At 34.5% G+C, this 13498-nt stretch overlaps 1 protein-coding gene across 1 annotated transcript; it reads left to right on the plus strand.

Moving 5' to 3' along the window:
- The first annotated feature begins 11447 nt into the window (after positions 1–11447).
- LOC107830954 (type III polyketide synthase A-like) lies at positions 11448–13364 on the plus strand. Its single transcript, XM_016658653.2, has 2 exons — positions 11448–11877; positions 12195–13364. The coding sequence occupies exons 1-2, from the start codon at positions 11670–11672 to the stop codon at positions 13172–13174; spliced, it is 1188 nt and encodes a 395-aa protein (XP_016514139.1). The 5' UTR covers positions 11448–11669; the 3' UTR covers positions 13175–13364.
- The last annotated feature ends 134 nt before the right edge of the window (positions 13365–13498 follow it).

Genomic DNA, 13498 nt, shown 5'->3' on the forward strand with positions numbered 1-13498 from the left:
TTGGGCGTATGACCGGAATTTAATTTGGAGGTCCCTAGCTTGAATTATCGCAGTTGGCGGAAACTAGAAGCCTAAAGGCTTAAAGATTTCAAAGTTTAACTGCAAATTGACTTTTTTTGATATCGGGGTCGGATTCGAGTTCTGAAAATTTTCATAGGTCTGTTATGTCATTTATGACTTGTCTGTCGAATTTGGTGAGAAACGAAGTTGATTTAACGTGATTCGGACGTTCGGTTGTAAAAATAGAAGTTTTAAAGTTTTCATAAAAATTTCATTTGATTTGGTGTCTGATTCGTAATTCTAGGTGTTAAATTGGTGTTTTGATCACGCGAGCGAGTTCGTATGAGATTTTTGGACTTGTGTGCATATTTGGTTTGGAGCCCCGAGGGCTCGAGTGAGTTTCGGATAGCCTACGGACCATTTGAACTTTGGAAAAATATGGTATTTCCCAGTTCTGGTTTCCTTAATCGCGATCGCATGGCTTCATCCGTGATCGCGAAGGCTTGTTGAGCACTGATGAAAATTTATACTATGCGATCGCACAGTTGGAAAAGCTAAGGCATCGCGAACGCGTGGGCAAAGCCGCGTTCGCGAAGAAGGAATGAGGCAGAAACGGAAGCACCAAATTTGTGCAACGCGATCATACAAGTCAGTACGCGATCGCGTAAGGCTGAGAAAATGTTCTATGCGATCGCATGTCCATTTACGCGATCGCGTAGAGTTAATAATCCGGGCAGCCAAAATGTGCTTCGCGATCGCAAAGAATTATCCGTGATCGCGAAGACTAAAATGAACCTGGGCAAAAGTTGTTCTACGCGATCGCAAACAAATTTCCGCGATCGCGATGAGTAAAAATCTGGGCAAACAAAACTTAAGTTCTGGAAATGGGATTTCGACCCATTTTTCACCATTTTCGATTTTGAGCTCGGGTAAGATGATTTTTGGGCGATTTACATGGAAAAATATTGGTGGTAAGTGTTCATTATCCTATATTGATTATATTTCATGTTTCCATACTCATTTACATTATGAATCTCTGAATTTATGGAAGAAAATTCAGATTTTTATAAAATCTTCCAAAAATATAAAATGAGGATTTGAAAGCCAATCCGATGTCGGAATTCGATAATATTTAAATAGTTGAACTCATATCGGAACGGGTGTTTGGATTTCATGAGTTTTTTCTATATTCTAGACGTGGGCCCCACTGTCAATTTTTAAAATAAATTTCGAATTTTTATCCGGAAAATTAGTAAATTCATATGGAATTAATTCCTATGATTCGTATTGAGTATATCGAATTGTTTGTGAATAGATTTGACGCTTTTGGAGACAAATTCAAAAGGAAAAGTTGTGGTCAAGTAATTGATTGGAATTTGCAAAACAAGGTAAGTGCCGTGGTTAACCTTGACTTGAGGGAATAGAACCCCTAAATTATTTGCTATGTGAATTTTATATGCAACGATGTATAGGCAAGGTGACGAGTGCCTATACTTTGTCAATTTAACTGATTGCCTAATTATTTAAACATCTTAAATTGTTTTAAGACACGAATTAATTGTTATAATAATTGGTTCTCTCCTATTCTTTGCCAAATATTAATTCTGAAATTCCTGCAATAATTGTTACATGCTTATTTGATTTATGTATATTAATTGCTACTTGACACTTAGCATATTAAATATTAAACTGCATATTTTCTCCCTGATTTTCACAATAAATTGTTACTTGTCATTGTTTGTTTCATTAATAAATCATAATTATTGTATGATTGTTGTTTTATAATTTCATATTAATTGTTGCATTTATTGGGGAAATTTCTTTTATAAGAATTGGTAAATGAATATATTGGAGGAGCGGGTTGCATGTCGCAACAGAAATAAAAATGAATATTAAAATAACTAATATTATTCTAATGTTAGCTTGCCTAGCAAGTGAAATGTTAGGCGCCATCACGGTCCTGAAGGTGGGAATTTCGGGTCGTGGCAGTTGCTCAGGAAGGTGGGAATTTCAGGTCGTGACATTAGAGAAAGCTGTTTGGGCTATTTCCTTGATTTACCTCGAGTTTCTATCCAAACACAATTGATTCATTCTTTAATGTTTAGGGAGTTAGTTCAAGATAAGTGTGATAAATTTTATGTGAAATTGAATGACAAATGTGTTTTACGTTTTGGTCTTTGGGAATTTGATGTTGTAAGTGGTTTAAACTGTTGTGGCAATGAAAATGTTGAGGGTAACTTTAGTGGACCCAATAGGTTGGTGGATACTTATTTTTTTGGTTTTGAAGCGGTGTCAAAGAAGTCGTTTATTGATTGTTTTGAGAAGAAAAAATGGCAGTCTGATGAAGACGCATTTAAGATTGCAATCATTTATTTCATAAACACATTTCTAATGTCCCCTCAGGCTCAGAAAATATTTAAAAGTAAACGTGATTTCCATCTTGTCGAGAGTGAGTATGTGTCATTTCTCTAGAGTAAGATTGCGTTTCGAGCTTTAATAAAGTCGGTGAGAGACATGTTGTGCGGAAAATCTGAGTTTTATAGGATTGGTGAATTTTCTCTTGCAGTACAGGTGTGGTTCTATGAATGTTGCATTGTAGTTGATAAAAAGTTTGTTGTTCGCGTTGGAGATCATACACCACATATATTGAATTGGGAAATGACAGATAGACCAATGCGTGAGGAATTCTTTACTGGTTCCTTCAACAACATAGGGAATAAAGTACCAGCTTTTATGTATTGATGGGTTATACATATATAATACACTGTAATTCATTATTATACATCAAATATACAGTTTTTATACATCTTTGATACATCTAGGACTGAAGCACTTTTTGTTACATTTGCAGTTTAAAAATATTTCTCCTACAACTGAAGAGCTAGGGAGATTTACCTTGCCTATTTAAGTTAACGATGAGTATCAGAAATATTTGACATCACGTAACAGGGAAAAACTTCCTATTGATGATAACGATGATTTTGTCACGCCACCCCCGAAACAGATTAAGGAGCTTGTCCCACTAAAAAAGGCGCCGGGTGTCCAACCTGTTGATTATGACCACGAGTTGCAGAAGTTGAAAGCTGATGTTAAACAGGTTTGTATTGGTTTTATATATTTTATTTTTTGAAAGTTTTGTTAAAAATGTATATTCAAAGTCTATTATTTTTCTTATTTGTTTCCTTTTGTAGCTGCATAAGCAGTTAAAGTCCTTCATGGAATATATTTTTTGATAAATTCAAGGAAGTCTTTGAGTTGATAAATTCCAAGGTATGTGTTTCTTTTCCATTATGCATTTCCTTTTATTTTTTTAGTTAACTTACTGTAAAAATATGGTACACATCCAGAGGAAGACACTAGTGGTCGTCAAGACAATAATAATTTTCTGAGCAATATGGAGTTTGATGGTAATGAAGATGTTGACATGGATAGTTGTAAGGTGTGTTTAGTTGTGCATTCTATACTTTTTCTTTTTCTTTTCTTTGTTATTTTTGATAATTAGATTCTTTTTAAAAAATTAGGTCAGTGGAAGTGAAGGTAATGATGTTCCACATTCTCAGGGAGATACCGGTACACATCATCGTAATAACATTGTGCTCGATGCAATATATCAGTTAGGTGTCAACATCATGGAAGAACCTTCTGGTCTGAAAGTTAACATGTTCGTTGCTAAAGTAACTTTCACACCAGATATAGCGCATGCTGGCGCTATTGGTGAGACTGCAGATGAGGCGGCAGGGGAGACGGAGGCAGAATCTGAGAAAGAAAAGGTTTCTGAATCTCAGACTGGTATTTTTTGTGTGACTGCAAGTGTTGATGAGGCGACAGGGGAGATGAAAGAATAATCTGAGAAAGAGGTTCCTAAATCTCAGATTATTCTATACCAGCCTGAATTACTTCTTGAAGTTTCGCCGCAAATGGAAAAAAGAAAGAGATGTCCTGCAAAGGCCGTGCAGTCTCCGTTCATTACTGTATTTGATTCGGAATCCAGTACTGTGTTGTTGCAGCGAAAGAAAAAAAATAAATTTATGCTGTTAAGCATCCTTTTCAAAGCACAATCAGAACTGGCGTTAACAACTATTTGTTGAATGTATTTGTTATGTGGGTCAAAGAAGGGAAGTCCAGAAAGAAGTATGTTTCCAGCTTCTGAGTTTTGTTCAGTTTTATATTTTAATATATTGTCATTTGTGACATTATTTTATATCAAATCACTGTATCTCTTTTGTGTATATCTGTTATCAGGAATGAAATTTACCCGAACCATGTTAGTGAACTCATTCCTGCTTATGATCTTGGTGTATATCATGTTGAAGACAAAAAAATAGTTTTACACTTTGGCATATAATGGTTAGCCTTTAGATGAATCGTTATGTAAGAAGTTACTTTTACAGTTTTAAAAAAAATAATTTTAGCCAGTGTACACGTGATCAGGATAAGTTAGAACAGATTATTAATTGCTATCTTGCCTGGTATAAGAGAAGTAGTGAGCATTCATTTTTCTTTTTCCTTTTTCTGTGAATTTGATTTGAAAAGGTGTAGCTGCTTAAAGCTTACGAGCCTTCAGTGATTAATTATTTGTTATATTTTGTTTAAGCACATTGATGTTTTGTTCTATTATTTGAGGAAGAAGGGGAAGTATGACAAAGATCTACCTGTAACATTCACCACCACAGATTGGTACTTCGACGAGAAACTTAATGAGTTGTGGCAGGCGTTTATTGATACAGATGGAGATAGTGAAGTATTCAATCCGAAGCATGTCATTGCAGAGTATATTCAGGGGTATGTCTTGGATACTAATGTTCCATAGAACACTGTCGAGCACGTCTTAATGCCAATTAATGTTGCGGAACAATGGCATTGGATAATATTAGGTTGTGATGTTCTTCAAGGATAGGTGCATATATGTGTATGACTTTATGAGCGGTGGAGCTACTCATCAAGCCAAAGTTCATAACACAATGCACAAATATTCTGTGTTGCTGCCTCATTTTTTCGTGCACACGTATTTCTATTTACACAAAAAGATATCAATTGGCGCACTGGTGTCTACAAATTAAAGGACTTGATTACCCCTTTTGATGTAAAACTGGTTGAAGGACTGCCTCAACAAGTCGAAGCGTATGAATTTCTTTCATTATTGGTATGAATTTTTGTAGTGATTGTGGTGTATTTGCGGCATCATTTGCTGAGTATTTCATTGAGGGCAAGAAGTCTCCTAAAATATTCAATTCCTATGCACACCGACGCAGATTTGGTGCTCTCTTATGGGATTATGCTAGAAAGAAGATGGAAGTGATCGTGCAAAGTGATGATGAGATTATTGATTGACAGAATATGTCGCGAAAGCGGAAGAAGTAGTTACCTTTTCATTGTTGTAGGATGAACTTAATAATTTCATTTTGTATTGTGTTTTGTTATGTTGTCATTGTTGTAAGATGGATCAGATTTGTTTATGTTTGAATTTTATGAATACTTTTAAGATTTGTACGGCAAATGAGATGTCTTCTCTATTATAAAGGTTTAATGAGTTTTAGTGCAATATTGGAGTGTTGCAGTTTAGTTTATTTTGGTGTTTTCTCCCTTGATTTTGTATTGTGAATTCAAGATATGAAAAATATACGGTAGTTTAGGATACACTGTCTCATCCAGATACACGCATGATACACATATGATGCAGATATGATACACACATGATACATAGATGATACAATCATTTTGGATTGCTGCACAGTTAGTTTCTTCACAATGAGTTCTGCAGTTTGGTTTTGAAATATGTATTGATGAAGCCACACTCTTATTTGCAAATTTCTAACACTATTTGCATAGTTTTCTAGTTGATACAACTGTTTTTTATTAGTTAGCTTTGTTATTACACAAATACAGACATGAGTAAGAGCCGATTCACAGGACACATAGGTGATACACAAGAGATACATAGATGATACAAATATGATACATAGCTGATACAACTTCTTTTTTAATCAAACAAATGTATAATTTACCGATACGCAGAGATACATAGGTGATACACAAGAGATACAAATATGATACATAGATGATACAACTTCTTTTTAATTAAACAGATGTATCATTTAAAAAAAAATACACTTGCAACACGATTTTAAAAGATAGATCAAATATTTATTTATATGTAAAATTAAAATGACATTCTACATTGATACAGTTCTTGATATATTGGATTCTTATAAATATCTATGATATTAAGTAAAGTAAATTAACAAGTAATTCTAAGTTTGACAAATTTAATCCTCTCTTTGGATTATTTGTACAAGTTTTTCTATTGTGACCTTCTTCTCCACACTGTCCACATGAAATCGACCTTTTTCGTTCCCTTTCAAATATTGGCTTGCACCTCCCCTTCCTTGGCCTTCCTATTGATTTAGTCACGTCTGGTGGCAAGAATTTTTCATCTAGAACTTCTACAAGAATTTTTCATGTGCTTTCATCAGGAACCGGCTAAATTAAAATTTCATAGGTCTTCAATAGGTACTTTCTGGTGTAGTACATTGAGGAATACTCAATGTGATAAATGCATTTGTATTTTAATACTGCCCAAGCATGTGCACATGGCAGATCATCCAACTGAAGCCTTCTACAGCTCCAAGTTCAATCTTTTAGGAACATTATTCTCTGCTTACCCTTGTCTAGTACTGAATATAAGTAACTTGTCGAAGGGGTCACATATAAAATTTATCAACTATCATTAGTGGTGATAAAGTAGATGCCTTCAAAACACATATACTGGAGAGCCTACAAGATTTAAAATAGCTTACTATCATGTCAAACCAACCAATATTTTAGTAGCGGGGTAGGCATAGATGCTATGTTAAATTGAAAGCCTTATATACATGCTGGTAGTCGCCTAAAAGTTGAAAAATTTGCTTACATAATGACTAATTTCTTGCATGCCCCAGAAGAAATAGAGAATAGAGGTAGACCAACTAGCGTTGAAAAGAAACAAAAAACCTGAAGTCTCGGGTAACAGAGATAAGACCCTTCATTACTTGAACAACTATAATATTGCTTTTGTGCAAACAATGAATATTAAAAAACGTTAGCTTTAATCAATTTGGTCTCCCTGTGCTGTGCAGGTGGACACAAGTTTAACAAAATCACATAAAGAGTTCAAGATATAACAGATCCGTTAAATTCGACATGATTACATATTATATGCACAAGTATCTACATATTCTAGTCATACCTTCATCCGATGCGATAATTCGAGATTGTCCATCAACGTTGTATTATATTTTTTTCCAAGATCAGCAAATGACTCTATTGCATTCTTTTGGTTTGTAACGTTCCACCGTCCGATCAATTGCCTTATGTACTCTAGAAAAGGTAGTACTGGTAGTTCCCTAACAGCCTTGAGTGCTATATTGACTGACTCCGCAATGTTTGAAGTCATTGTCAATGTTCTGTTGATAGTGGAATGTGCTCTAGACTATCTTTCATACCCAACGTTGATTAAGTAATCTTTGACCCTCTTATCAATTCTCTCTACCTCTGCCATGTGGTAATAAAACTTCTCAACTGTGTATGCTTTGGTCATAGCAAAGAATATATCTTTGAGCTGCAAATGGTTTTTCTTGTAATTTCTTTACATTATTCCATAGATTCCATATGCAGACACAATGAGGTACTTGTGGATACAATATTGCCGTTGCATTTTCAATGCCTTCATGCCTGTCCGAGACTATGCACATTCCCTCCCTTTCCCCAAATGCATCCTTGAACCTCGTGAAAAACCACTCCCATGAAGCATTATTCTCTAAATCTACTATGGCATATACGGGTGGTAGAATACTACCTAATAAATTGAATCATACAAACATATTTGAGTATATACATGAATAATGAGGTGTGTGTGTATATATATATATATTACTCTTATTTTTACCTGTTGGATCTTGTGTGGATGCTATTAATAATGTTCCTTTGTATGTCGATTTAAGAGAGGTTCCATTTACAACAATAACCGGTTTGCAATACTGCCATCCTTTTATGGACGGATATAGTACAACGAAAGCATACATGAACATGTCTTCCTCTATTTTTTTTTTCAAACTTACCACCGACATAGGATTTGTAAGAACCAGCATATAAAAGAAGCTTGGTAGTTTTTCATATGATTCGCTTGGGTTCCCTCTCAGTAGTTGAACTGCATATTCCTTCGATCTCCATGCTTGCATATATGTCATTTAAAGACCATATTGCTTGTTCATGTCTCCAATTATGTCATTAAGAGTGTATATTATTTTTGGGTCTTTATACTTGTCTATCAGAAGACTACCGATGAGTTTTGCAGTAGCTTGACGTTGTGCGTAAGATCTGTCCTTCAACGGGCATGAGTGTAGTTTGCTGAAATTTCTGACCTTGAAAAGTTTTGCTTTTTTCAGGCTCGAAGATTTAAAACACCAATCGCAGTTATTGTTGATGTACACTAGGCAGTACCTACTACAAGGATATAAACTTTTCCATCAATAAACAAAGTGACATGAAATACAATGATATATAGTGATACACACTACCATCAATAATACTAGATGAAAAAAACAACGACTATACAGTACTACACGGTGACAACCATAACTTAAAAGCGTACGACCACAGACTTACAAGCAACAACTTATTTTCTGCATAATTATGCTTCTAACATCAACTACGATATACATTGAGATACATAATTATACAATAAATATTTTGATACCTGCTTTCACTTGATCTATGCACCTTAAACTGGAATGTTTCCTTTACTTCCAAGTGCTTCATGACTGTGACTATCGTAGCCTTGTCTTTATAAATTTGACCTCAGTTATTATCGTATTTTCATCAGATTCTGTATCCTGCTAGTCTTCTCCATCCCCAAAACTCAATCATATTAATTGTATCGCTATCTCTCCTGTATAACTGAGCCTTGTGCACACTCTGAGAAAATCACAACAGAATTTGAATTGTAGCAAATCATATCCATATCCTTTTCACTTGATGTTATAAAAATAGAATATATTGTAAATTTCGAGCTTTTTTTCAGCTCAAGATATACACATATACCCATATTATTGTGTATCACTATTGGTGGAGAACCGTTTTGGACAATGTATTTGTCAATAACATTCAATGAAGTATCTATCATAAGTTGTTTCGAAATCACGTCTACAAAATCTTCGAAACTTATATTTGGAGTAACTATTACAACATCAACATTGTAATCTAAAAAACTGTTGTCAACATTCCATCGGCCACCATACTGAATAAAAATTGGTAAATTTGCCATTGAAGTGCCTGAAATTAGGTCAAAACTCACTATTCCTTGATTGATTTTGATTGTAGTTCGTAGTTCCTTCATCAAAGGTGTATCTACAGAGAAATTGCGAATGAAAATTGTTGCTTCTACTGTAAAATTGATCGATTTTTGAGTGAAATTTGGAGCTCTTCTAGAGAATTATTTGGGAGAGAATGTGGTGATTTACAGAATGTAGGTCTCTGTGAAATTGATACGCTGGAAAAACAGGGAAGGAAGAAAGATCTTTAGCGTGATTCTCGGATGGAAGAATCCTCCCTTGGGTGTATCTCTAATTTTTGGCTACTTTTGATAAGTGTCTAATTTTGGGCTAGAGGTTGGTAAGTTTGAATTTAAACTGACTATTTCTGTACTTTTCCCATACCAATAAGAGTTGGTATATTTTCTTTTGATAAAAAAAGCTGTCCATTCTTTAATATAACAAGTTGGACCGAGCTTTCAAGTGTAATGTTTCCATCAATTAATTTCAATAAATTAGATTTCTTTTCCTTTATAATTAAAATAAAGCGATAATTTAATCACCTCTTAATTAATTAATTCAAGCGCTAAGCAATTAGTAGGCGCGCTTTAACTTCTTTATTCACGGATTCGCTTGCGTAGCGTAATGTTTAACTTTCAATAAATTAATTCAATAATCTCATACCATATCCAATAGCTTTAATTAATTTCTAATTTAATTAATCCCTTGCTATAATCGCGAATTCGTTTGCGTAGCGCGATAGTGACATTTAATATTTTCTTAAACTAATTTTCTCAAGCATAAGTGTAGTAATTTCTCAAATGTACTACAAATAATTGATTGTCATGATTTCGGATCCGCTTTGCGAGGCACGATTATGATAAATTAATTTATTTTATTTTCTATCACGCATTCGCTTGCGTAGCATGGTTATGACAATGTAATATTATCCAAATCATTCTTTAATAATTCTAATAATCAAGAAATAAAAGCGGATAAGTAAAATATGAAAATCAAATAAAGCACAGTTTGCCCAAAATTAATTTAAGCCAAGTTGTAGTCAATAAAGCGACTGTGCTAGAACCAGGGGATTCGGGGAGTGCCTCACACCTTTTCTCCGGTCAACAGAATTTCTTACCCAGTCTCATGTTTTCGCAGACCAATAATAAATAGAGTCAACCTTTCTTTGACTAGGGATTCAAACAAAAGGTGACTCGGAACACCCAAAAATCAATCCAAGTGGTGATTCTGTAAATAAAATAATCCTTACTCAAATTTGTCACTTTAATTAAAAAAACTCTTTATCCTACAACAATCCATAAACATATATCTTTTTGGGGTAAAAAAGGGTGTGATAATTTGTACATATCAAAACTATCAAAAAAAAAAAAAAGAATAATATTTTTGAGGAAATAGAAGAAAAGATTAAAGTAAGAGAATTCTCTTTTAGATTATCAGTGTTAACCAGAGAAAAGAAAGTATTTTATTTACCTAAGGAATGCAAGTAAACCCGGAAAAGAAAGAATGGCTCATAAGTCATGAGATTTCAACTAAAGGGTTTGCAAAAGTGATTGCAAGGCACTGGGCAATATTTACTCCTAGCCAACCAATTCACATTAGTAAATATATTTGGAGAAAGTAACTGGCAAAAGAAAGTACTAAGTGATGAGGAACAAAACAAATTACTACATTATTGCGATTCAATGGGTATACATGTTCTTATCAAAAATCTGGAGAGCAAACTCCATGATAGTAAAGTTTGTCAAAAAACACAGTATGTTTAAATGAATATCTGCTTTACTTTTTTTTAAGTGACACTGTAATTATTTGAAGATCAAAAATTTTTTATTAAATATTTTCAGCGTTTTTCTGAATATTAGGAGTGCAAATCATATATCTGTAATATGTATTTTCAAGCGGATATATCATGAGAACAACAACATTTTAGCAATGAAAAATAAGAAGGCAAACGCAGCACATTTATAGAATTAACATTTGAACAATGACTAATGGTGCAGCTAGTTGGTGCATTGGAAATGCCCCCTCCCCTGCGCACAAAACAAACTAAAAAATAAGATCAATAAAAAGGAAGTGAAAAAAAAGGAAAAGATTGCTTTCGTTTTATTTATACTTTCACACAAAAAAGCCTCAACAACTCAATCATAATATATTAAAATCTGCAACACCGTTAAAGCATGCACTAGTTTTATAATTTGTCATGCCAGAAGTTCTCTAACACAATTATACCAACCTTTCTCCAACAACAGACTTAGCTCTCCATTTATATTTGATGCAACATGTTTTGAAACAATCTCATACTAAGATTTCATCAGACAACAGCAATCTTAAGTCTCATACTCTTAGCTTCCACATTTAGCCAATATGTCACAGAACGGCAAGAACATTAATGGTGCATCCAAGTACTTTTTCCAACCATCGACGCGGCTTCCTACTCCAGGAAAAGCCACCATTCTTGCCATGGGCAAAGCCTTCCCTGCACAACTTGTCCCTCAGGATTGCTTGGTTGAAGGCTACATTCGCGATACCAACTGTCAAGATTTGGCTATTAAGGAGAAGTTGGAGCGCCTTTGTAAGCAAAAATTACTTCCATTAATGTTTCATGCTTATAATCCTTTGCCTTTTTCATGAATTTAACTTGTACACATCGTCAATATATAGATTGTTTTTACACTTGTCAGCGTATTTTAACATGTTATAGCACGTAAAAAGTCTAATTTTCCACGTGACAAGTCCAACTTTTGTTGGACGATTACATGTAGTTATTTTTTGATGATCCGATAGTGTAAAAAACTTTTTTGACTGTTCTGTTAGTTTATATAAGTTAAATTCTTTTAAACATATTTAGTAACTTTTTCATGTTTTTCTGTTTTTATTATTTGTATGTAGGTAAAACTACTACTGTGAAGACCAGATATACAGTGATGTCAAAGGAAATCTTGGACAAGTATCCAGAACTAGCAACTGAAGGCACACCAACAATCAGACAAAGGCTAGAAATTGCAAATCCAGCAGTTGTGGAAATGGCAAAACAAGCAAGCCAAGCTTGCATTAAGGAATGGGGAAGATCAGCAGAGGAAATCACACACATTGTGTATGTTTCCTCAAGTGAAATACGTTTACCAGGAGGTGATCTTTACCTTGCAACTGAGCTTGGATTGAGGAATGACATTGGACGCGTAATGCTGTATTTCTTGGGCTGCTATGGTGGTGTCACAGGCCTTAGAGTTGCTAAAGATATAGCTGAAAACAATCCAGGGAGCAGAGTTCTATTGACAACTTCTGAGACCACAATTCTTGGTTTTAGGCCACCTAATAATGCCAGGCCATATGATCTTGTTGGTGCTGCACTTTTCGGAGATGGAGCTGCTGCTGTTATTATTGGAACTGAACCAATTGTAGGAAAAGAATCTCCTTTCATGGAATTGAATTTTGCAACTCAGCAATTCTTGCCAGGGACAAATAATGTTATCGATGGGCGACTTACTGAAGAAGGGATAAACTTCAAATTAGGAAGGGACCTGCCTGAGAAAATACAGGACAACATTGAGGAATTTTGCAAGAAACTTATGGCTAAGGCTGATTTGAAGGAAACTAAATACAATGACTTGTTCTGGGCTGTTCATCCGGGCGGACCGGCTATACTTAACAGATTGGAGAACACACTGAAGTTGCAAAGTGAGAAACTGGATTGTAGCAGAAGGGCATTGATGGATTTTGGAAATGTGAGTAGCAATACTATTTTCTATGTGATGGAGTATATGAGGGAAGAGTTGAAGAATAAGAAAGATGAAGGTGAAGAATGGGGACTTGCTTTAGCATTTGGTCCTGGAATCACTTTTGAAGGCATTCTCCTTAGGAGTCTCTAAATGTCATGTTATGAGTCTGTTTACCTTTGATTTAAGATATTTAGGTTGTTCCTTTTCTTTGTACTGTCTTTAGACAGAACAAAAATGTTTCACTTTTTTTCCCTTTCCGAATATGAAGTTAAAATAAGAAAGACATGAGTTCACAACTCATGCAATTTTAATTATTGTTGGAACTATGAAAGAATGTTACATGGCAAATGAAAGAACATTTATTGAAAAAGGAATTAAATTTGTCCACTACTGGTGTGAACATATTTATTTACCCTTTTAGGAAAAAATCTATATCAAAACTCAAAATTCTTTTTGGATCAAGATCCAATAGAT

The sequence above is a fragment of the Nicotiana tabacum genome, chromosome 19 (genome assembly GCF_000715075.1).
Source record: "Nicotiana tabacum cultivar K326 chromosome 19, ASM71507v2, whole genome shotgun sequence".
Classification (NCBI taxonomy): domain Eukaryota; kingdom Viridiplantae; phylum Streptophyta; class Magnoliopsida; order Solanales; family Solanaceae; genus Nicotiana; species Nicotiana tabacum.